We start from the raw sequence: 25,651 nt of genomic DNA on the forward strand, positions 1-25,651 counted from the left end.
TGGTGCGATCTCAGTTCACTGCAACCTCTGCTTCCCGGGTTCAAGTGATTCTCCTGCCTCAGCCACCCGAGTAGCTGGAATTACAGGCACCCGCCACCACACCCAGCTGATTTTTTTATTTTTAGTAGAGATGGGGTTTCATGATGTTGGCCAGGCTGGTCTCGCACTCCTGACTTCAAGGGATCTGCCCGCCTCAGCCCCCCAAAGTGCTGGGATTACAGGTGCAAGCCACCTTGCCTGGCACCCCAACATCTTTCCTGGACCCCTCCTACCTGTCTGCTTATTGCTGTTCAGTCCCTTTTCAGGATGTCTTTTCCTCCATCTATTGACTTAACATCCTGAGGTTTTTGTCTTTAGTCCAGTGTTCTTCTTACTTTACTCTGATCTCTGGGCGATTTTACATGTGTCCATGGTTGGAACATATCACCTCTACCTTGATAACCCAATCTGTATTTCTAGCCTCTTCTGATCTCCATCTCTGTGTTCAACTGCCTACTGCTGAAGGTCATTGCATATCTCAGTATTTCCCAGACAGATCAAACTTGACATGTCCAAAATAGAGCTGATTATTTTGAACCCTGGTTATGGAACGCCATCACCAATGCCCACTCTACAAAGCCAGAAATTTGGGCCTCATTCTAGATTTTTCTTTTGACTTCACAACCTCACACCAAGTCTCTACCAAGTCATGTTGATATTTACCTACTCAGTATTCAGCAGATCTGTCTCCTCTTCCCTATCTCAGCACCTATTTTACCTCTTGCCTCGATCATAAAATCTTCTGTGATCTAGCACCTGCTTACCTCTTCAGCCTCATCTCCCCCTATTTTTTCCCCAAGCTTACTCCAAATGCTAGCCCAGGGGCACAACCAGGTTTTTCCAGCCCTTATGCTTATGCAATTTGAAAGACTCTCTGAGGAAAATACGTTGTGATTGAACATTAGTTACAGAGCTTTGGAAGGGGCCTGTGCAATCTTCATTAGCTTCACAGTGACTCTGCCTCTGTCTAGCCAAAGAGAGCAAGCTGCACTTCCCTAGAAAGTACCAGAATCCTGCACACCACTTTGCCTTTATACAGGCAGTTAATTCTGCCTGAGATGCCCCTCTCTCCCTTCCCTTGTCTGTCTGGCAAAACAGTTCGTCCTTCAAGAGTCAGCTCTGGAGGCACATCCTTTGTGAAGGCTTCCCTGACCTCCCTACGTAGAAATGACTGTTCTCGCCTTTGTGTTCTCGTCGTAACTTGTCGTTTATCTCTTTGTACCCTGTCCTTTACAGAACATCTTATACTCTATGGAAATTATTTGCTTAAAACCGGTTTTGCCTGTGAGTGCCTCAAGGGCAGAGACTAAGCCATTCCTTTTTAGATGGTCAGAACTCCACAGTACCTGGCGCAAGGTAGGGGCTCAATAAAAGTTTGCTGCATGGAATTGAGACCTGACCCATGTATATTAGAAAGACACCCTTCTTCTGGCAAAGTGAGTGGAGTGGAACAGTTGCTGTAGACAGGGACACTGGACGGGACCGATGCTTGGGAGGTACCTGCTGCTGCCCACACCATTCTGGGAGGACAGGCTCCGGCCCGGTAACTGTACTGTCTTCAAGGCCCACATGGTGAGTTCCTCTGTGCGGCCCTCTACCAACCTCTCCACCTTTCTCACCCCACCGCCTTCCTTACCTGTCCTCTTTGTTGATCTGGTCCCCAAAGCCAACTGTGCTAACGATTGTGAGCTTTAGCCTCACGTTGCTCTCTTGGAGGTCATAGGTATTAGACTGAAGCTGGACGCCCGGCTGTGTGTGGGTGGCTGGCTCCCCTTCGAACTTGGTGTTGAACAGGGTGTCCATGAGGGTGGACTTGCCCAAACCCGTCTCTCCTGAAAAGCAAAAGGATAAATTATGGTCTGTTCACATAGTAACTATTCAGCCCTTACACCTCATGTTTCAGATACACATTTGTTGACATGGGAAAATGAATATGATAAAACATAAAGCAAAAAGCAGATAGAAGCAGATGAACTGTATGATCTCAGTTAAACGAAAAAGACTAAAAGGAACTATACAGATGGATCAGTAGTAGTTATCTCAGATAGTAGAATTGAGGTGGTTTTCATTTTATTCTTCCAATTTTTTTATGTCATTTGGAAATTTTACCTTGTGTATACACTGCTTTTTTTCTTTTTTTTTGAGATGGAGTCTTGCTCTGTCACCCAGGCTAGAGCGCAATGGCGCGATCTCGGCTCACTGCAACCTCTACCTCCCGGGTTCAAGTGATTCTCCTGCCTCAGCCTCCTGAGTAGCTGGGATTACAGGCCCCCACCACAGTGACTGGCTAATTTTTGTGTTTTTAGTAGAGATGGGGTTTCACCATCTTGGCCAGGCTAGTCTCAAGCTCCTGACCTTGTGATCCACCCGCCTCGGCCTCCCAAAGTGCTGGGATTACAAGCGTTAGCCACCGCACCTGGCCGAGTATACGTTGCTTTTATAGTCAGAAAAAGAAATTGTTATAGGCAGTGATGGAGAGGTATAGCTATGCCTAGAAAAAAAAAGACTGGAAGGAAATACAATATACTCATCAATGGCTATCTCTGAGTGGTGACCTTATGTGTGGTTTTCATCCCTTTCTTTATGCTTTTCTGTATTTCCCAAGTTTTCTAAATGGACTATGCATAGTTTTTGTCATAAAAATTAAAGGAGTATTTTAAATTTTTTTTTAAAAGAACAGCGGTGGCCAGGCATGGTGGCTCACGCCTGTAATCCCACCACTTTGGAAGCCTGAAGCAGGCAGATCACTTGAGGTTAGGAGTTCAAGACCAGCCTGGCCAACATTGTGAAACGCTGTCTCTACCAAAAAAATATATTATACATACACAATTTAGCCAGGCATGGTGGCAAACCGCCTGTAAGCCCAGCTACTGAAAGGCTGAGGCAGGAGAATTACTTGAACCAGGGGAGGCGGAGATTGCAGTGAGCTGAGATCATGCCATTGCACTCCAGTCTGGGCAAAAGAGTGAGACTCCATCTCAAAAAAAAAAAAAAAAAAAATTAAACAGTGGTCCCTTGTCAAACAAGTATCCTCTCATTCCAGTCCCCGCCTCTCCTCCCTGCCAAGCCTAAACAGCCTTCTGGGGATGCCCCAGATGTGCCTCCCAGTGGTGAAAACTGTGCAGGCTCCTGGCTTATCCTCCCATCCTGGTTGAATGGTTGAACTTTCGGTGAGACCATTTTTAACTAAGGGGTGGGGTGGGGAGACTTAGCAGGCCACAAAAATTCTTCTTCTTTTTTTCTTTTTCTTTTTTCTTTTTTTTTTTTTTGATACAGTGTCTCGCTCTGTCGCTCAGGCTGAGTGCAGTGGCACAATCTCAGCTCACTGCAGTCTCTGTCTCCCGGGTTTAAGTGATTCTCCTGCCTCAGCCTCCCAAGTAGCTGGGATTACAGGCGCCGGCCGCCATGCCTGGCTAATGTTTGTATTTTTAGTCGAGATGAGGTTTCACCATGCTGGCTCGGCTGGTCTCAAGCTCCTGACCTCTGGTGACCCACCTGCCTCAGCCTCCCAAAGTGCTGGGATTACAGGCATGAGCCACCGCGCCTGGCCCTTATCCTTAAATTTTAAACAAACTAGCCATTTATTTGTTTAACTACTAGGCTGCGAGATACTAATAAATCAAACCATTGGAATTTTTAAAGTCTTGAACTTCACACTGGGGAAACAAGTAGGGGAAGGGCTGTGGCAGACTGGTGAGGGTTTTGGGAGCTTATTCCTGGGAGATCAAGGGACAGCAAGCCACTGTCAGGAGCCAACGAGACTTCAGGGAATGGGACATCACAAGAAGTCAGGAGTTGGTGACAAGGGAGCTAAACAGGAATCTGATATGAGGCCACAAACTGGGCTGGGCACTAAAACTGCTTATAATCTCTATAGATCCCAACTGTATTTGACCCCTGAGCCCACCCCAAGTGACTCAGGAATACCAGGAATTAAAGAGTCAGTAGAGAGGCGGGCACTACGAAGAGAGGATATCATTAATTACTCTGGCCTGCCCTTTGAAGACAAAGACTACCCTCCCATTTATTCTGCTATCATCATCCCTGTTTTTCCCTCTCCTCTCCCCAGCCCAGGGGGGATGTGAGCCTCGACTTCTCCTCACAGTCGGGACTGGGTTTGCATTGGGCAAATTGTGGCCTGCCAAATCCCACCTTGGGACCAAAAGCACACATCTGCAGGGTGGTTCAGGGCTAGGGTTAGAGCTACATGATGTAGAACTGAAAATGCTCCATCTTCCCTCCCCCTCTGGGTGTGTCTAGCCTGCTTCTTTTTTTTTTTTCTTTTCTTTTTTTTGAGATGGAGTCTTGCTCTGTCACCCAGGCTGGAGTGCAGTGGCGTGATCTCGCATCACTGCAAGCTCCGCCTCCCGGGTTCACGCCATTCTCCTGCCTCAGCCTCCCGAGTAGCTGGGACTACAGGCACCCGCCACCACGCCCAGCTAATTTTTTGTATTTTTAGTAGAGACGGGGTTTCACCATGTTAGCCAGGATGGTCTTGATCTCCTGACCTTGTGATCTGCCCGCCTCGGCCTCCCAAAGCGTTGGGATTACAGGCGTGAGCCACTGCGCCTGGCCTAGCCTGCTTCTTTTATCCCAAATAATGAGCTATGAATGCAGGAGGTGCCTTTTAAAATATCTGTGTATGATGAGAGTTTTCTGTGTGTAGACAAAGAGAAGGGAGAGAGAGAGAAGAGATAAGAGACAGGAGGGAGACAGGGAGAGGAAGGGAGAACAAGGAGAACATTCAATTCAGTCTGGCTACCCGGCCCCCCAGCCCAATTTCATAGCCAGGTCTGACTAACTTGGTAAATTGCCAGAGTGTGGGGAAATGGTTCCTCACACAGATCATGTTTCAAACCAGGGTCTGCTATATCCATTAGCAGCAAAGACTCTTGAAGAAGAGGCCCCCTTTTTCCTCCCCTAAAGAAACAGGAAGTATTTGGGTCCCAAGAAGAATTTTATGAGGTGGGGCCTTTGCCATGGGAGGTGGCAGACTTGGCCAAGCAGTGGAATGTATCACACCCCACCTCATCCAAATTTGAAGGGCACCTTAACTGCAAATGGGGCCAGCACCTTAGAGGTGGGAACACAGTATGGCTCTCACATCCTAACTCACCTCCCCTCTCAAGGGCACTGAGGTTTGAGCTACAGTTTAGCTCATCTTCCTGTGTGCCTGATGAATTTTCCATGTACATCCTTACCCCCAACTCCCTCCCATGGAACAGAAGGGAGCTCATGGAACAGAACCATCCTTACCACCGACTCCCAAACCCTTCTGTTCCATGAGCTCCCTGCTGAATGCCCTGTAGCTCCTAGGGAGGGGGGGGTCCTGTTTCCCCAGCACCCAGAGTGGGTACCCTGACTCCCCGATCCTAAGAATTCTCAGACAGCAGGAGATGGGGCACCTTCCAGTACCCCCGGGAGTGCCTAACCCAAGGTTCACACAGAAGGCCTCAGGGGCAGCACTGCAGCGTGAGGGACCCACCCTGTTTGCACAGCTGGAGGAATGGGGGCCGGGCAGGGCAGGACAGGAAGCTGGGAGGAACAGCAGGAGAAATGGCCACCCAAATGCCTGCTGGCACAAAAGGGCTGTGGAAATTAGATGCCAAATAACGAACGTCTGGAAGAAAAGAACACCCAGGTGTCTAGGGAATTGAGATACATGCAATCGTAGAGAGGGCAGAAAATCAAGCGAGCTCGTCCTATGGCTATCGAGAGCTCCTGTTCCAGTTTTCCATCAGTGTGGAGCCTGGGGGTCGGGGAGGCTTTCTCTCAATGACTGGCACAGACCCAGCCTGAGCCGAGGATGCTGTCCCTCCCACAGCTGCCCTGGGCCCAGTACTGAGTGTGAGTGTGTTGTGAGGGGGAGGCACACATGACCTAACTGGGATGGGGTCAGCAGATTCCACGCCCCTGCAGGAAGGTGGGGACTTGGCAATTAGATTCCAGCAGGAAACCTGAGGAGTCCCGAGGGGTCAATTTCTCACTCCTCTTCTCCCAGCCCTCCCAGAGCTCCTCCAAGTGGATAGTAAGGTTTTTAATGCATGCTCCACCAGCCAAGAGGCTTTCATCTCACTTTGCTTAATGTAGGTAGTATTCTAGAAACAACAGTTTTAAAAACATTTTTAAACATATATGAGTACTATGAAATATGTTTTTTTCAAACTATACTCTTGCGGGGCATGGTGGCTCAGGCCTGTAATCCCAGCACTTTGGGAAGTCGAGGCGGGTAGATCACCTGAGGTCAGGAGTTGGAGACCAGCCTGGCCAACATGGTGAAACCCCGTCTCTACTAAAAACACAAAAATTAGCCGGGCATGGTGGCAGGCTCCTGTAATCCCAGCTACTCGGGAGGCTGAGGGTGGAGAATCGTTAGAACCCGGGAGGCAGAGGTTGCAGTGAGCCGAGATCTCACCACTACACCCCAGTCTGGGTGACAGAGCGAGACCCCGTCTAAGAAAGCAAAGGAAAGACAGAGAGAGAGAGCGAGAGAGAGAGAGAGACAGAGAGCAAGAGAGAGAAAAAGAAAAGACTTCTAGCCAGGTTATTGCTAAATTACTGTGTGACATGAACTGAGCTCTTTCCCCTCTCTGGGTCCCAGTCTCTTTTTCTATAAAATGAGAGGGTTGGTAATAACAGCTATTGTTTACAGTCACTGCTGTAAGTTTTTTACATGTATTTTCTTATTGATTCCTCACAGCAAGCCTATGAGGTAGATGTTACTATTTGTCCTCAATTTTTAGATGGGTTAACCAAGCCACTTACTAGCTGTGTAAATTTGCACCAGTTCCTCAGCATCTCTGCACCTTACTTTCCTCATCTATAAAATGTGGAGGGGCCGGGCACGGTGGCTTATGCCTGTAATCCCAGCACTTTGGGAGGTTGAAGCAGGAGGATCAGTTGAGGCCAGAGTTCGAGACCAGCCTGACCAACATAGACCCTGTCTCTGTTTTACTTTTTATTTCCATAGGTTTTTGGGGGACAGGTGGTGTTTGGTTACATGAGTAAGTTATTTAGTGGTGATGTGTGAGATTTTGATGCACCCATCTCCTGACCAGTATACACTGAACCCAATTTGTAGTCTTTTATTCTTTACCCCCTTCCCACCCTTTCCCCCTGAGTCCCCAAAGTCCATTGTGTTATTCTTATGCCTTTGCATCCTCATAGCTTAGCTCCCACTTACGAGAACATACAATGTTTGGTTTTCCATTCCTGAGTTACTTCACTTAGAATAATAGATCTATTTTAGAAACTAGTAATAATAAAATGTGGAGGAAGTAACTAGTCCAAGGTCACAAACTAGTAAGTGGCAGAGCCAGCATTTGAATCCAGGCAGGCTGATGCTGGAGTCCATGCTTTTAACCAATGTGCTCTAGCGAGACACATAGGTGTGATATGTTTGTTCACTCAGTCATTCAACGAGTATTTATGAAGCCTCTAATAGGAGCCAGGCACAGTTACAGGAGCTGCAGATACAGCAATGAACAAGACAGCCACAATCCCTGTTCTTGTGGACCTAAAGTCTCTTCCAGTTCTGAATGTTGAACCCAGAGAAATGTCTCTGAGTTTAACAGGGAGGTGCCCAAAAGGAAACACTCCAGGAACTCCGGTTGGCTAAGGAAGCCTATGGAAAGGGACAAGGTCATGCCTGGTTCTGTGACCTTGTCCCTTCTCCTTCCTGATTTTGCAGAGGCCTCGCATGCAGTGGTGTGCTGGAGCCAGCTTGTCCGCTTCCTGCATCTCTTTCCAAGCCCACATGCAGTGATGTCATGTTGGTAGCTTAACAGCAGCCATGGCAGGAGTAATAACACCAAGGAAATGAGCAGATGCTTCAAACCACAACAGTTTTTCTCCTGAGATGGGCTGTGACGTTGACCAGCACACCACTGCTGGCGGCCTGTTTTAGACGATTGAGCAGCTGGCCTTTCCCAGAGATGAAGGTATAAAACAATTGATCCTTGGCCTTGATAGAATGCTAGCTGCCCTTTCCCTTCTCCTGCAGCAAGCCTCAATCCTGCTTCTCTTGTGTGACTGTTTTTTTCCATGTTCAACAGAGCCCAATTGAGCCTGGAATCCTGAGCAGCTTCAAAGTAAATATTATCATTATGACCCTTTGTGCTCCTCACAGCCATGACTGCTACTGGAGCATCTGGATGGATGAGTCTCTCTGGGGCTTGTTCCCAGGAGTGCAAAGTAACGGGTCCCAGAATATTTGTACTGTTGGCTCTGGTGGTTCCTCTGAGGCATTCTGTACTGTATCTAGAATCAAGGGATCCTTGAAATTTCCAAAGCTAAGGGACTAGTATATGTGTTTTTATGGGGAGAAAGAGGAACCTCACCTCTATGGTAATTACGGTCAACCCTAGAGAATATATTGGAGAGGAATCATAATATGCTCACACTCATGTGCCTAGTCCTCTAAGAAGAATAATAGGCCAGGTGCAGTGGCTTATGCCTATAATCCCAGCACTTTGGGAGGTCAAGGTGGGTGAATCACTTGAGGTCAAGAGTTCGAGACCAGCCTGGCCAACATGGTGAGACCCTGTCTCTACTAAAAATACAAAATAAAATAGCTGGGAATGGTGGTGCACACCTGTGATCCCAAGTACTATGGAGGCTGAGGCATGAGAATCACTTGAACCTGGGAGATGCAGGTTGCAGTGAGCAGAGATAGTGCCACTCCACTCCAGCCTGGGTGACAGAGTGAGACTCTGTCTCAAAAAAAAAAAAAGAATAATAATTGTAGGTGCCGTTTATTGGTATCCTTACTATAAATTAGGTTCTGGATTATTAAAAATTCTCGACTGGGTGCAGTGGCTCATGCCTATAATCCCAGCATTTTGGGAGGCCGAGGCAGGCAGATCACTTGAGGTTGGGAGTTTGAGACCAGCCTGATCAACATGGAGAAACCCCGTCTCTACTACAAATACAAAATTAAACAATAGTGTGAAAAAAAATCCTAGGTCTCTGTTAATAATTGAAGCTAGTGCTACCATAATTTTACACCAAAAATGCCCTATCAAGAAAAAGAAACGTCTGGGTACAGTGGCTCATGCCTGTAATTCCAGGACTTTGGGAGAGGCCAAGCAGGGAGGATTGCTTGAGCCCAGGAGTTCAAGATCAGCCTGGGCAACATAGTGAGATCTTGTTTCTACACAATAATTTTCATTTAAAAAAAATTAGCCAGGCATGGTGGCATGTGCCTGTAGTCCCAGCTACTCAGGAGGCTGAGGTGGGAGGATTGCTTGAGCCTGGGAGGTTGAGGCTGCAGTGAGCTGTGATCACGCCACAGCACTCCAGCCTGGGCAACAGAGTAAGACTGTGTCTCAAAAGAAAAGAAAAGAAAATACTTTGGGGAAATATATTCTATGCCCAAACAGCATCTTTTTATAACAGTCATTAAGGGAGTAAATGTACACAGGCAGTAGGCATGAACTATGGTCACAAAAAGCTCTGCAAGATAAAAGATCACCTTCAGCAGCTATGGACCCTTTGCCTAGTCAGCAACTGGATCCAGCCTCATGGCTGGGCTGACACTGCAGCTTCAGAGCTACTCTAAGCTACTCATAACCTTGGCCCAAATTGTGGGTTCTCTGAGCAAGGACAGGGTGGTGAGCACAGCAAGAGGGCAGGATGCATGCATTGCAGGGTTTTTTGGAGCAGGGATGAAATTAACCCAGTCGGAGCTGGCCTATCCAGTGGTTGCACCTGCGGGTCTAACACAGGAGCTACAGAGGCAGCCATTTCCTGAAACTTGACAAGTGGGGAGCAAAAGAGAGTCTGTGACTCCTTGAGGATGAGAGCATCTCCTTCCTACTCCTCCCCTCTTGGAGGGTTTGTGCTGGGCACTTGAGCAATTTCATCCCAGCAGGTGCAAGTGGAAGCAGTTGTAGCTGTACAATGTCTAGGTGGAAACTAGAGGATGGGGGATTACTATTTCTCCCACCCACTTTGCCTTGAGCTTGGCTGCCTCTGGGCCCTAGGGGAGCCTGTGCTCCACATATCAAATTACCCTACACTTCCACCCTCAGAGATCCATTTCAATTCACATGGCCTCCTTCCTAAAGCCTTACTAGCTCACCCAATCGCACTGGTTGCAAGGTTGCTTAGAGTGGGTCTGTCATTTCTCTTCTCATCTCAACTTCAGTACAGGTCATATGGAGTTCTGGGAAGAATGCCAAGGGACTCTGATATGTTTGTGCTGAAATATTGTGGTAATCAAATATTAGGTGAAATAAGTTGGCCATCAGCCAAAGATTGGAGCTCTTGTTAGTTAAACAGAGATTTGGCAGTGCTAACATTGGATGTGATAGTCTTTGCACTTGATGTCGACTACTATGACTTCTAGTTATTTTACATTTTTCTCCAAATAGCACCTAATGATAACCATTAGTTAGAAGAATTAACAGCCTAGATCTGGACTCTAAGGCCCTCGATGTGTAATTCTGTGAAGCACATATTTTCTTTCTTTCTTTTTTAATGTACTGCTTTGTTCGCTAATGCCTCCAGGTATATTTCTCTCCCTATGAACAAGGACATGCATAGTAGAAGTCACATCTTAAAAATTTTTAAGTTTGAGTATAAATCTGTTGATTGAAACTGAAGCACATTATTTTCAGCTGATAGGTTCCAAAGTTGATGTGGGCCAGGCACGGTGGCTCATGCCTATAATCCCAGCACTTTGGTAGGCCGAGGCAAGTGGATCGCTTGAGCTTAGGAGTTCGAGACCAGCCTGGGCAACACAGTGAGACCTCACCTCATCTCTACAAAAAAATGAGCCTGGTCACATGCCTGTAATCCTAGCTACTTTGGAGGTTGAGGTGGGAGGAATGCTTGAGCCTGGGAGGTTGAGGCTGCAGTGAGCCTCTGCACTACAGCCTGGGTGACACAAGGACACTTTGTCTCAAACAACAACAACAACAAAACCAAAGTTGGTGTGTGGGAGTGAGCCATTTAGCTAGGGAGTGAGCCTAGCTTGTGGGAACAACTGCCCATCATCTGTTGTTCTCCACTTGTCCTTGAATGTGTAGCAACTCTCTTACAAAAAGTGACCTGAAAAAGAATGCTGGGGATAGAGGAAAAAAAAAAAGATAAAGAGCCCAAGAAAATGAATGACCTTAGTGAGAAAACAGAATTTCTAGGCCGGGCGCGGTGGCTCATGCCTGTAATCCCAGAAGTTTGGGAGGCCAAGGCAGGCGGATCACTTGAGGTTAGGAATTTGAGACCATCCTGGCCAACATGGTGAAACTCAGTCTCCACTAAAAGTACAGAAATTAGCTGGGCGTAGTGGCATGCACCTGTATTCCCAGCTACTCAGGAGGCTGAGGCAGGAGAATCACTTGAACCCGGGAGGTGGAGGTTGCAGTGAGTTGATATCGCGCCACTGCGCTCCAGTCCGGGTGACAGTGCAAGACTCTGTCTCAAAAAAAAAAAAAAAGAAAAGAAAGAAAAAACAGAATTATGAATACATTAAAGAGTAAAATAACCAATTTAGTAGTAGTTCAGATCTACTACATGAACAAGTTCCCCATACACTCCATACAAAAATAAAAGGCAATTAGCAAAAGTGTTTGAGTGTTTCAGCCAGTACAAAAACCGACTTTATTCTGGTATTTATCTAATCATTAAGGTTCAGAAGGTCACTGAAAATATGCAGGTATGCTTTCCCATGCTACAGGGTGAAAATTATATGCTATGATCATGTTTGCAAATTTGGGATATTTAAGATCTAAGAAAAAATTTTTTTTTTTTTTTTTTTTTTTAAGACAGAGTCTCGCTCTGTTGCCCAGGATGGAGGGCAGTGACGTGATCTCGGCTCACTGCAAGCTCCGCCTCCCGGGTTCACGCCATTCTCCCACCTCAGCCTCCCAAGTAGTTGGGACTACAGGCACCCGCCACCACGTCTGGCTAATTTTTTTTTTTTTGTATTTTTAGTAGAGACGGGGTTTCACCATGTTAGCCAGGATGGTCTCGATCTCCTGACCTCGTGATCCTCCTGCCTCGGCCTCCCAAAGTGCTGGGATTACAGGCATGAGCCACCGCGCCCAGCCAAAGATATTCTTAAAGAAGGAACTGTTATCCCTCCTATTTGTCTGATTGGTGCTCAGTGGTTTCCAAAGTGCTTCATGTGCTCAAGAGATGTTGCTGGCAGCAGTTAAGAGAAGCAGGGGGAGGAACAAGGGGTCAACCAGGCCTGAGTCCTCATTATGGTGCCACTTCTTCTGTGTTGCCTCAGTTAAGTCCCTTATCCTCCCCAAGACTGTGTCTCCACCTGTTTCATGAGGATACAAATGCTACTTGCTCTGCTCACTTTGCAGAGTCCTGGTAATGTCCAAAGAGCTAATGTGAGAAAGTGAAAAGTATAATGAATGGTTCCTGTGACATTCACTCATTCATTCATTTCACAGATATTACCGCACTCTACTTGTGCTGTGATTAGCAGATAGAGGGGGCTAGGACCAGTTCCCATTGTTGAGATTAAATGTGTAGGTAGAAGCCAGGCACAGTGGCTCACACCTGTAATCATAGCACTTTGGGAGGCCAAGATGGGTGGATTACTTGAGCTCAGGAGTTCAAGACCAGCCTGGGCAACATAGTGAGACCCCTCTCAAAAAAAAAAAGTCTAGGTAGAGAGATAGGTAAAGGGAATAAAAGAATGTTCCATACAGCTGTGTGGTGCCTGCACTTGAGCTCAAACTAAACCAAGCACAGCAAAACTACAGAGGAAACAGACCCAATCCACTGCCCACAGCTGGTGGGCAGGCGTTTTTCCTCAGCTATCCCCTCCCTCCCAATTCTGCCCTGGCTCCTGTCTTCTGTAGTCAAAATGAACTCAACAGCCGTACTGAGTCAGCCAGCTCCCTTACAGAATTTCCACTGGGTCTCACATAGCTCAGTTCCCCCCAAGATATGGCCCTATACTCTGGTCTGGCCAGGGGAAAAAAGTAATTACAGCCATCTGCTTACAAAAAACAGGCAGAGAGATAAAAGAAGACGAGAGAGACACTCTCGCAACTAAATCAGAATGACACACTATTTAACCTAATTACCTGCAAAGCCGTATCCAGCCATTAAGGATCCATATTCTGTAATAGAATTTCCTGCTATGGAAATACTCACCCACGCACAGGATGTTGAAGCAGAAGCCCTGGCTGACGGACTTATTCACCAGCTGGTCAGGCAAGCTGTCAAACCCCACATGTCCAGCCAGGGGGACAGTTCGGCAACCTTCACCCTAATTTGGAAGGAGTGGGGAAGAAAATGAAAATGTGCTTAAAAGCAGTCTGGGTCTCACTTCTCCATCCAAATGTTCGCCGTGCAAGGAAGTCACACCCGTCCAGGTCCAGTGTGTCATCTCTTCCCTCAGCTACTCCCTGCTCCAAAGCAAAATGGCCCGTCAGCTTGGAAATCACAGATTCTTGGAGACAGGCATCCTCTAGGCTCAATAGTGAATGTCGCCACAGCTCCAGAGAAAATTACAGAGGAGCTTATTAGGGGCAGGAGAGTGGAGTTAGGGGAGGAGAATGCTGGCACCGGAGGTTCACAGACTCGGGTTAAATCTCCACCCAGTCATTTACAAGCTGAGTAACTTGCTGAGACTGTTCCTTCCACATCTGCCATCTGAGATAATATGGCATATCTTAGAGGTGACTGGGAGCCTCAGAAGCGCTAATACATGTAACGAGCTTAGTACATGCAGAAGTGTTCAGTAAGTATTACGAAAAGGGTTTAAAAAGCAATTATTGGGCCGGGTGCGGTGGCTCACACCTGTAATCCCAGCACTTTGGGAGGCCGTGGCGGGTGGATCACTTGAGGTCAGGAGTCCGACACCAGCCTGGCCAACATGGCGAAACCCTGTCTCTACCAAAAAAACAAAAAGTAGCCGGGCATGGTGGCGGGTGCCTGTAATCCCAGCTACTTGGGAGGCTGAGGCAGGAGAATTGCTTGAACCCTGGAGGTGGAGGTTGCAGTGAGCTGAGATCATGCCACTGCACTCCAGCCTGGGCAACAAAAGCGAAACTCTGTCTCAAAAATAAAATAAAATAAAATAAATTATTGACTGGCAAAATGTCTTACACCTGTAATCCCAACACTTTGGGAGGCCAAGGTGGGCGGATCACTTGAGGCAAAGAATTTGAGACCAGCCTGGGCAACACAGTGAGACAACGTCTCTACAAAAAAATCAAAAATTAGCTGGGCATGGTGGCATGTGCCTGTGTAGTCCCAGCTACTTGGGAGGCTGAGGTGGGAGGACTGCTTGTGTCCAGGAGGTAGAGGCTGCAGTGTGCTATGATGGCACCACTGCACTCCTGCCCAGGCGACAGAGCAAGATCCTGTCTTTAAAAAAAAAAAAAAAAAAGCAATTGTTCCTCTCTCTAGGACACTTTGAGGATCTACAAAGGCAGCGTAGTGTAGAGGTTAAGAGCAGAGGCTTTGAAATCTGGCAGGTGTGAGTTACAGCCTCATCTCCGCCACCTCCTGGCTGTGTCACCCTCAGACAAGTTATGTAAACTTCTCAAGTTTTCCCCATCCATAAAATTGGAAACTATTGAGTAGGAGTGTGAGGATTATACAGGATCACGCTCCTCAAGCCCTTAGCATAGTGCCTAGCATGTGGTGAGCATTCAATCAGCAGTAGCTGCTGTTGTTATTCACTGTGGGGTTATCGTTATACCCCCAGCCTAAAGGGTACTGCATGGAACACTGTGGCTCCCTATGGCTACAAGAAGCTGCCTCCGTGCTTCCTTTGGGTCCCTTGACTCCCTAAGGGTCAGCCAAGCCACTCCCAGCCCTGGAAAGCAGAGGGCCTTTGCTTTGCCTGCAAGACCCAAAGCTGCTTATAGTTAATGATTTTACAAAATAGGAGGAGCCTCAAACTGGGACAGGATTCCAAGGAGCCAGGGGGAAGCATAAAAGGGGCCTGCGTGGACTCAAGAAATGTGCCAACTACCAACCAACGGCCACAGGGGAGGGGAGGGGACAGGAGAGAAGGGAAGCTGGAGACAGTCAAGTTGACAAGAAGTGAGTACTATGTAAGGAGTCAGTTTCTGTTGGGTGGGGCTGCACCAAGCTTTCCATAACTAGAAAGATGCCAAGAGCAATCCAAGAAGGGCATGGTTAGTGCCAGGAGGCCCAGCCCAGCATCCCAGGCTGCACTAAGCAGACAGCTCTTCTGCTGGGCTGGACCAGTTTTTAGACTAGGTCCATAATAAGAGCACATTTTCACACTGTAAGGGGTGGGCTGTGAGGGTGGAGGAGCCTCTCAGCAGCCAACTTTGTCAGAACTGGCTCCCAGATAGCCCCTTCACACAGCTTTAGCTCTCACTCCCATCAGTGTCATTGGATCCTCTGAGGGCAAGCAACAGGGCTAGTGCCCGTGAATGCCATGTGGCAAGTTCATTACCCTCACACGTCTCACCCCACACACTCCCAGTGGAGAACTCTTAACAGACAGCCCATACCCCATCATTCAGTGAGAGTCGGCATATTTTCTGCCCCAGGGGGCCCCCTGAAGACAGCTGAGGCTGGGTGCAGTGGTTCACACCTGCAATCACAGCACTTTGGGAGGCCGAAGTGGGTGGATCTCTTGAGCCCAGGAGTTTGAGACCAGACTGAGCAACATGGCAAAACCCCACCTCAACAACAAGAAAAATACAAAAATGAGCCCCGCATGGTGGCGTGAGCCTGTGGTCTCAGCTACTCAGCAGGCTGAAGTGGGAGGATCACCTGAGCCCAGGAGGTCGAGGCTGCAGTCAGCCATGATCTCGCCATTGCACTCCAGCCTGGGTAACAGAGCAAGACCCTATCTTGGCCGGCACGGTGGCTCACGCCTGTAATCCCACCACTTTGGGAGGCCGAGGCGGGCGGATCACGAGGTCAGGAGATGGAGACCATCCTGGCTAACATGGTGAAACTCTGTCTCTACTAAAAATACAAAAAATTAGCCGGGAGTGGTGGTGGGCGCCTGTAGTCCCAGCTACTCGGGAGGCTGAGGCAGGAGAATGGAGGCGGAGCTTGCAGTGAGCGGAGATCGCGCCACTGCACTCCAGCCTGGGCGACAGATCGAGACTCTGTCTCAAAAAAAAAAAAAAAAAAAAAAAGCTGAGCCTCATGAGTGGTTCACATCACTCAAGGCTTTGTTCTACATTCACCCCTTTCTGCTTCTCCTTCCCATTTCCCCTTCTCTTTATTAAAGCAAACAAAGTAAGATGCAAGATTCCCACTGCTAGTTCTTGGTCCCCAATGCTGCAGGGGAGTCAGGGACATGAGAACTAACACGCTTTCTTAAGGGAGCCTCCGATGTAGCAGGCATCGGAAATTGAGGTGGACTCAGAGTTGAGGTTTCCTGAGCCAATTGTTATCATCCCTGGCTGCCTCTTCCGGCCTCCAACAAATTCAGCACCATGATGCTTCAAGTGCTCCAAAGCCAAAAGCAGAGGAAATGAATTTTCAAACTGAAGACAGTGGAAGGTAGTGGAAAGAGCTTCACACCTTATTCCTAAAGATTTACTCCATTGCCAACAACTTACCAAACACCTCCCATGTCCCGCCATTATCTCCCACCTAGCACAGTGCTGTAAAGAGCCCTAAAAAGCAGAAGAAAGAATTTTCTTTTCTCTTTTTTTTTTTTTTTGAGGAGTCTCTCCCTGTCGCCCAGGCTGGAGTGCAGTGGCGCGATCTCGGCTCACTGCAAGCCCCGCCTCCTGGGTTCAAGCGATTCTCCTGCCTCAGCCTCCCAAGTAGCTGGGTGCCCACCACCACACCTGGCTAATTTTTTGTATATTTTAGTAGAGACAGGGTTTCGCCATGTTGGCCAGGCTGGTCTTGAACTACTGACCTCAGGTGATCAACCCACCTTGGCCTACCAAAGCGCTGGGATTACAGGCGGGAGCCACCATGCCTGACCCAAAAGAAAGAATTTTCTAAGCCCTAAGAAGCAGAAGTATGGACTTCATTTCCTAAGCAATGGGATTTGGAGGATTTTGAGTGATTTGAGCAGGGAGGGCCATGATACAGGGAGTGTTTTTAAAAGATCACTCCAGCTGCAGGGTGTTTGCTTGATTGGACAGAGACTAGGAGCAGGAAGACATAGGAGGAGATAACTCCAATAATGTTGAGCCAGCAGAGTGACATCTAGGCATTGCGACAATAAATGCTTGTTGGTGTGAACGGACCTGATTTGGGGCTCAAAGAGAAGGAACAAATTTGAGAGATGTCTTAAAGAAGGGATGAGCCTCTGCCGGGCGCGGTGGCTCACGCCTGTAATCCCAGCACTTTGGGAGGCTGAGGAGGGCGGATCACGAGGTCAGGAGTTCAAAACCAGCCTGGCCAAAATGGTGAAACCCCGTCTCTACTAAAAATACAAAAATTAGCCGGGTGTGGTGGCGGGAGCCTGTAATCCCAGCCACTCAGGAGGCTGAGGCAGGAAAATCCTCGAACCCAGGAGGCAGAGTTTGCAGTGAGCCGAGATTGCACCACTGCACTCCAGCCAGCCTAAGGGACAGAGAGAGACTCTGTCTCAAAAATAAATTAATTAATCAATTAAAAAAGAAAGAATGAACCTCAAGGAGTGATTGGGCAGAGGGAGCAATCGCAAAGGTCTAAGCCCGGGAGCTCAGACTGACAGCACTATGGAGAGACACAGAAAAGCCAGCAAAAGACGCTTGTTTAGTGGGGATGACAAGGGGTCTGGTTTCAAATTAGCTGTTACTAAAAAAAATTACATTTATCAGATTTTTTATTTTGTGGAAATAATCGATGTTCTCTGTAGAAATTTTAGAACCTACAGATAATAATAAAGGAGAAAAATCAAAATCAACCATAATATCACTCTCCAGATATAAACACTGTTAATTTTATTTATTTATTTTTTCGAGATGGAGTTTCACTCTTGTTGTCCAGGCTGGAGTGCAGTGGCACAATCTTGGCCCACGGGTTCAAGTGATTCTCCTGCCTCAGCCTCCAGAGTAGCTGGGACTACAGGCGTGCACCAGCACGCCCAGCTCATTTTTGTATTTTTAGTAGATATGGGGTTTCACCGTTTTGGCCAGGCTGGTCTTGAACTCCTGACTTCAAGTGATCTGGTCGCCTCGGCCTTCCAAAGTGCTGGGATTACAAGAGTGAGCCACCATTGTCCAGCCACTGGTGACTTTTAGAATCCTTATTTCTTTTGTATCTGTTACCCAGGGTCCAATACACCTAAATTAACTGAGGGGTTTGGGAAAGAAAGGACATGGAACCTGGTCAGTGTGTTTTTCTTGCTAACTGGGATTTAAGCAGTAAACTTTTCGTCTCAATCCCTGTAGCTAAGAAAGCTTCAAAAATGTATTTGTGGCCGGGCGCGATGGCTCATGCCTGTAATCCCAGCACTTTGGGGGGCCGAGGCGGGTGGATCATGAGGTCAGGAGTTCAAGACCACCCTGGCCAACATGGTGAAACCCCATCTCTACTAAAAATACAAAAATTGGCTGGGCATGGTGGCAGATGCCTGTAGTCCCAGCTATTCGGGAGGCTGAGGCAGGAGAATGGCGTGAACCCAGGAGGCAGAGCTTGCAGTGAGCCGGGATCATGCCACTGCACTCCAGGCTGGGCGACAGAGTGAGACTGTCTCCAAAAAAAAAAAAAAAAAAATGTATTTGTATAGTTCCTACTTTAGGAAATCCTGTCTGGCAAACACTATGCACCCGCGCTTTGATGAATCTTATAAGATGTCAAGGTCATCATTATGAATATCGGTCCGCATTGTTCAGAGTTTAATACGCAAAGGTAGAAAGGACACGACATGGAACTGAATGTACACTGACCCCAGCACAGCCCCTGGAAGTTTCTCCCCTCCTCTCTCTTACTAAATCTCTGATATCTTATCTCTTTCCTCTTTCTCCTTAAGGTGGCCTGATTAACTGAGGGCCTGATTACTTTGACTGCAGTAAATTGAATGCTCCTTGACTACAGTGTGCCCAAGAGGAGATGGAACCGGCAAGTTGGCCCAGCATGTCTGACACTAAATCTCAAATTTTCATCTGTAGTAGCAGGTGGTGCCATATTACCATACTGAAGGCCTGAACTGAGATGCTGGAGTGGCCTAAGTCACCATTTTAAATTGCACTTCTCTCTTAACCCTGCAACCTCCTCTCAGAATCTGTACGAAGATCTATTACAAGGAAATTTATTATAGCACAGTTTATAATGCTGAAAAACTAAAAACAAACAAACAAACAAAAGCCAACCTAAATGTCCAACAATAGGAAAATATTTAACCAAATTATGGTACATGCATATTCTGGAATATTCTACATCCATTAAGAAGAATGTGGTAGTTCTGTATGTACTGATGTGAATATCTCCAAGACATATTATAAAACAGAAAACAGAAGTTATAGGGAGATTGTAATAAAATAGAAGAAAACGGAAGCTATTACATGACTGTAATCCCAGCATTTTGGGAGGTCGAGGCAGGTGGCTCACTTGAGCCCAGGAGTTCGAGACCAGCCTGGGCAACACAGCAGAATCCCGTCTCTACAAAAAATACAAAACTTAGCCAGGTGTGTTAGCACACACCTGTAGTCCCAGCTACCCAGGAGGCTGATGTGGGAGGCCTGCTTGAGCCCAGTAGGTCGAGGATATAGTACGCCAAGATTGTGCAACTGCACTCCAGCCTGGGCAACAGAGTGAGACTCTGTCTCAAAAAAAAAAAAAAAAAGAGGCCGGGCGCGGTGGCTCAAGCCTGTAATCCCAGCACTTTGGGAGGCCGAGACGGGCGGATCACGAGGTCAGGAGATCGAGACCATCCTGGCTAACACGGTGAAACCCCGTCTCTACTAAAAATACAAAAAAAACTAGCCGGGCGAGGTGGCGGGCGCCTGTAGTCCCAGCTACTTGGGAGGCTGAGGCAGGAGAATGGCATAAACCCGGGAGGCAGAGCTTGTAGTGAGCTGAGATCTGGCCACTGCACTCCAGTCCGGGCAACAGAGCAAGACTCCGCCTCAAAAAAAAAAAAAAAAAAAAGAAAAAAGAAAAGAAAAGAAAATAGAAATTGTAAACCATAAGCACAATATGAGCCCATATATACCCCAGAAGCCCTGTATATGTGTATTTGCATGTAAATGTATGTGGATACATAGAAAGAGGACTGAAAATACAGCCACCAAACCCACAATCGTGGCTACCTCAGGGGAGGGGGATGGAAATAGGGGCTCAGTCAAGGGAGTAGTCAGTATGCTTCCCTGTTGTTTGACTCTTTTATAGCACGAATGTATTCACACGTTACCCATGTAATTTTTAAACATTTTTAATATAAGAAAGAAGAGTTCTCACTCAACTTTGCAGCAGGGGTAATTAGGATGCAGAGTCTGAGAGGAGCTAAAAGGAAGGCCAAATGAAAGAGTGCTCCTGAGAACTGGGAGAGCGCCCCACTCCCCTCCCCAATTACATTTCCTGTTTTCTCCTCATCTGCAGTCACCTGTGGTTTTGAAATACGTTATACCACGTTTCATATCACAGGCAGAAACACTGCTCTCTTTCTCTTCCGCCTCCTCTCCTGAGGACACACCAATTTTGTCTTTTAATTGAATATTCGTAAGGTTCATATTATCAAGAACAAGTTGCGGCGGTTCCAGCTGCGCATCTTTCTCTCATGGCTGTTACTGAAAATAAAGAGTCCCTTAAGCACCCAAGTAGGTCACCTCTGTCCCCCACTCCCCTCGGCCCCTCTTCCAACCTCTGTGATAGTAAGCAAGCCGTATTTGAGGCCCCTGGGAACTGAGGGTGCATCTGTGTCAATGGAGAATTTCCTGCCTCTGTTTCAAACCAGGGTGGCTAAGTTAGTAGCTGTCATTCTAAAGAATGACAGCAAAAAGTTTGAAACTCATTGCTGATGACTAGGCTGTCCCTAAACTTTCTCCTCTGGCCATTCCCATCCAAATGCTAGGAAAGTGGCCAGGTGCAGTGGCTCATGCCTCTAATCCCAGCACTTTGGGAGGCCAAGGCGGGCAGATTACTTGAGGCCAGGAGTTCGAAACCAGCCTGGCCAGCATTGGGAAAACCCGTCTCTACTAAAAATACAAAAATTAGCCAGGCTTGTTGGCTCATGCCTGTAGTCCCAGCCAGTTGGGAGGCTGAGGCAGGAGAATCGCTTGAGCCCGCGAGGTGGAGGTTGCAATGAGCTGAGATCGCACTACTGCACTCCAGTCTGGGCAACAGAGGAAGACTGTCTCAAAACAAACAAACAAACAAACAACCAAAAAAATGCTAGGAAAGGAAAGAAACACTGAAATTGGACTCTCTTCAGTCACCTACTGGTGGGCCCAAGCTCTCACACCTTCCCTTTCTCCATTTCCACTCCCAGCCCCGAACACTGATCTCTGAAAGACCCTGCAAATCTCCAAAGCTATGAAATCCGTTTCATCACTTCAGTGATACATGATGGAATATTAAGCAGCCGAGAAAAATGTTTTCTAATATTTAATGACAAAAGGAAATGCTCACCAAAGGCAAACAACAGGGAAACCAACCTGTATGCACAGGGTCATCCCAATGATAGGGAAAAAGTACGCATTTTTTAAAAGATTAGAAGAACACATGCCAAAATAATGTCAGTGATTTCTTTTGGGTAGAGAGATTGTAGGTGATGTTGCTTTTCTGGGTTTTCCAAATGTCCTACAATAGGCATATTTTACTTTTATAAACAGGGAAAATGTTATTTTTTTAAAAAAGATTCTATGATGATACTTTCCTGGGTAGGAAAGTGGCCTCAGATATTTTAGAAAAATCTTGAACTACAACCAAAAGTTGCTTGACAATTTGGGTCATCAGAGCATTTAGCTTTCAGGCAGTTTTATTGTATATAAAACATTTATTTTACCAGCAATACAATAAAACCCTCTTAGTCTCCTTATTATAACTGCCTTTTTATTTATTTATTTTTTTTTTTTTTTGAGACAGTGTCTCACTCTGTCACCCAGGCTGGAGTGCAGTGGCACGATCACTGCAACCTCCCCCTCCTGGGTTCAAGCAATTCTCCTGCCTCAGCCTCCTGAGTAGCTGGGATTACAGGTGTGTGCCACCACATCCAGCTAATTTTTGTATTTTTGGTAGAGACGGGGTATCACCATGTTGGCCAGGCTGGTCTCCAACTCCTGACTTCAGATGATCCACCCGCCTCAGCCTCCCAAAGTCCTGGGATTATAGGCGTGAGCCACTGTGCCCAGTCCCCTTATTATAACTTATTATTATATATAATATATACATAACTGATAGTCATACAGTATAATTTCTTATTATAATGATTCATGTGAACCAGAAGTCAAATAATATATCCTGAAACATGTAGCAAACAGTCTTGATGAAACAATCAGGTAGCTGATAGCTTCCTCTGCTGCCTCCAATGCTGCCAAGGATGCCACTGTATTATCAGTCATAAGAACCATATGGTCATAAGAACCATAAAAGCACTGATAAGTTCCCAGAGGTTTTTTTTTTTTTTTCCTGAGATGGAGTCTCACTCTGTCTCCCAGGCTGGAGTGCAGTGGCACGATCTCCGTCTCCAGGGTTCGACTGATTCTCCTACCTCAGCCTCCCGAGTAGCTGGGATTACAAGCACCCGCCACCACAGCCAGCTAATTTTGGTATTTTTAGTAAAGACAGGGTTTCGCCATGTTGGCCAGGCTGGTCTCGAACTCCTGACCTCAGGTGATCCGCCCACCTCAGCCTCCTAAAGTACTGAGATTACAGGTGTGAACCACAGCGCACGGCCAAGTTCCCATAGGTTTTAAAAACAATTCTCAAATGCATCCAACACATCAAATATCAGAATGTCCCTCATGCGAATTAAGCCAGGCTAAGAGGAAACTGAGTAGTAGCAATGCCCTATCATGGGAAAGAGAAATGTCAGGGCTGTTCTAAGGAGAAATAAGGCCTGCAAAAGCTGGCAGCACCCCCAAGGGGCCTCAGAAATGCCCTTCAGTTGGGGAGCAGTTGTGCTGAAGAAGTACAAGACAGACTATCCTTACCAGACAGAGGAGGAGGCCCATTTTTGGCAAATCCAATAGATGAAACTGATTTTAATACACAAGATAAATTCCAGAGTGGCTTTTCATTCTATAAAAGGATTCACAGCAGGATTCCATTAAATAGCCGGCTCTCCTACTGCATTGAAAGCAGGATTCAATAGACAAACAGTCAGCTGTCATGTACCTTTATAGGAAGACAATAGCTATCTACACCTACATGGACAGGCAATATCTGAAGGGTTGTTTCTGTTCCACTTACTGAGAGCCTGCTGAGCTAAAAGCATAGACCGACCTTCCCTACAACTCTCTCCCCACCCAGCTCAAGGGGTCAAAGCAGGGAAGGGGTGGGGTTCAATTCTGCCACCTCATTCGGAAGCAGACGCAGGCAAGGACCTAAAAGAAATGAGGCTGGAGAAAAAGGAAACATAAGCACCATACGATGTTAGAGCTGGAAACGCCCTTAAAGATCACCTAATCCAGCCCTTTCGTTTCACAAAAGGGGAAACAGAGACTCACACAGAGGAAGTGACTTGGCTCACGTCACAGACTGATTTAGTGACAGAATAGTGCTAGGATCCAGGCCCCTGTCGAGCCGACGGCCACTCTCAAATGGAAAAGCTGACTCAAGTGGCACATGTGTTTCTTTATGCTGGTAAAATTCCGGGACATTGAGCTTCTGGCTTGATGCTGGTCAGGGGCAGAAGGGTTAAGGAACCGAACCTGGAAACCCGTGAGCTCCCCAAGGTGGTTCTGGCCCACAGAAGGCAACTGAAGCAGTCAATGCGGTGCAAGGCATTCATTGTGTGTTCCTGCTCTCTACTCACTTCCCCACTTTTCCCTCCCATTTCCCTCTCGTTTGACTGCGGCCTAAGCCTCAGCCTGGCCAGCTGCCCAGTTCTGTTTAAGAACCCCAAGGCTAACACAAGCCTAAGTCTAGGTCAAATATCCCCACCTCAGGCCAGGGGTGACCCTTGCTCAGGGTGAGTGAAACTTTCCCACAAAAGCCAGCCAGATTCTCTGGAAGCCAGGCAGTTGAAACAGAGTTTTCTAGGTGTTCTGGCTATTGTTACCTCCAATCTGCTAAAAAAGAAAAGGTTTACCCACAGGCCTCTGGGTGAATGCCCAACTGCCCTCTGGGGAGCCTGAATTTGCCTCTGCCTCCATCTGGTCTTGTTTAATGGGGATCTGAAAAAACCCAGTTCCTGCCTCCGCGCCAGTGTTCAGAGCTGGGGGCCTCCAATGTGAAAGGAAACCGAACACGACCTCACACCTCATCAGGGCCAGGAAAACAGAGTTCTGCCCCTGTTACCCCAGGGCCTTCATTCCGGGTCAGAGAGGGCCACGGCAGGGGAAACCTGAGCCCTGAGGCCTGTCGCTGAGAAGACCTGCAGATCTTTTCCCTGGTCACCTTTAAGTGAGTGGAACGGATGACCCAACTCCAGGGCCAGTTGACAGCCCGCTGCATAATTCAACAGATGGCTGCCTCTAATGAGAAGACACTGAAGAAGAGGATAACATTATTTCTCACCCTCCTGAGCATGTGGCCTCCTTCCTCTGTGCAGGCAGCAGAGAAACCCACGGTTTCAAATCCCAAGAGCAGAAGCCTCCTCCTGCCAAACCGAGGAGGAAGGGTCTGTGTTTCTAATTTATTCTGCGCCCCCCCCCCCCCCAGTTGTTACTTAAAATAATCCATCATTACATGGCTGGTGGCTCCAAGATTTTTATTTAAAGCAATATGGAGAAGAAAAAAAAAAGAAAGAAAAAAGAAAACCCACACAACCCGTGACTGTGCTATATTGGATTTAAGCTGAGAATCTTTTTAATATCAGAGAGTCTCCGAATCACCCTAGTATACTCTTCCCTGGGTCCTATGGGGGTGCTGAGGGAGTGTAGTGAAAGAGGGGGAAGAGAGGCCATGGCAGGATTTTGATTTCTTAGAAACATCATGAAAAGACCAGTGTTTTTAAACAAGGAATCTGTGTCATCTGGTGGATGTTTAATTGTATCACCCACTGACCAGCAATAGCACTTCAGACTAAGTAACTTGGTCTCCCTACACGCATTAAATAAAGAGAACAGTAATACTTGTCCAGGAAGCCATTGGGGAAAATGAAATCATACAGATGGAAGCATTTTGAGATAGCTGAAAGAAACATGTTACATCTATCCATGGCTTTCCTTCTTTCTTCTTTTTCCTTCTTTCTTTCTTTCATCTGTCTTTTTTTTTTTTCTTTCTTTCTTTCTTTTTTGAGATGGAGTCTTGCTGTGTCGCCCAGGCTGGAGTGCAATGGCGCAATCTCGGCTCACTGCAACCTCCGCCTCCCAAGTTCACGCCATTCTCCTGCCTCAGCCTCCCGAGTAGCTGGGACTACAGGTGCCCGCCACCATGCCCGGCTAATTTTTTGATTTTTAGTAGAGACGGGGTTTCACCGTGTTAGCCAGGATGGTCTCCATATCCTGACCTCGTGATCTGCCCGCCTCGGCCTCCCAAAGTGCTGGGATTACAGGCGTGAGCCACCGCACCCGGCCTCACCTGTCTTGAATAGTTTTAATGTACATGCAACTAAAAGCCCTTCTCAATTGTTTATGCTAATGTTAAACCATGG

The 25,651-nt window shown here is 47.2% G+C and overlaps 1 protein-coding gene across 8 annotated transcripts in view; it reads right to left on the reverse strand.

Annotated features, from left to right (window-relative positions):
- Positions 1–25,651, reverse strand: part of SEPTIN6 (septin 6) — a 79,929-nt gene that overhangs the window by 48,488 nt on the left and 5,790 nt on the right. For all 8 annotated transcript variants that reach the window (XM_010378044.2, XM_030934757.1, XM_010378041.2 and 5 more), the window contains 2 exons: positions 13,159–13,273; positions 1,676–1,871 (listed from right to left, as the gene is read on the reverse strand). In XM_010378044.2, coding sequence (XP_010376346.1) covers positions 1,676–1,871; positions 13,159–13,273 — 311 coding nt within the window. The remainder of the gene's footprint in view (positions 1–1,675; positions 1,872–13,158; positions 13,274–25,651) is intronic.

The sequence above is a fragment of the Rhinopithecus roxellana genome, chromosome 7 (genome assembly GCF_007565055.1).
Source record: "Rhinopithecus roxellana isolate Shanxi Qingling chromosome 7, ASM756505v1, whole genome shotgun sequence".
NCBI lineage: Eukaryota > Metazoa > Chordata > Mammalia > Primates > Cercopithecidae > Rhinopithecus > Rhinopithecus roxellana.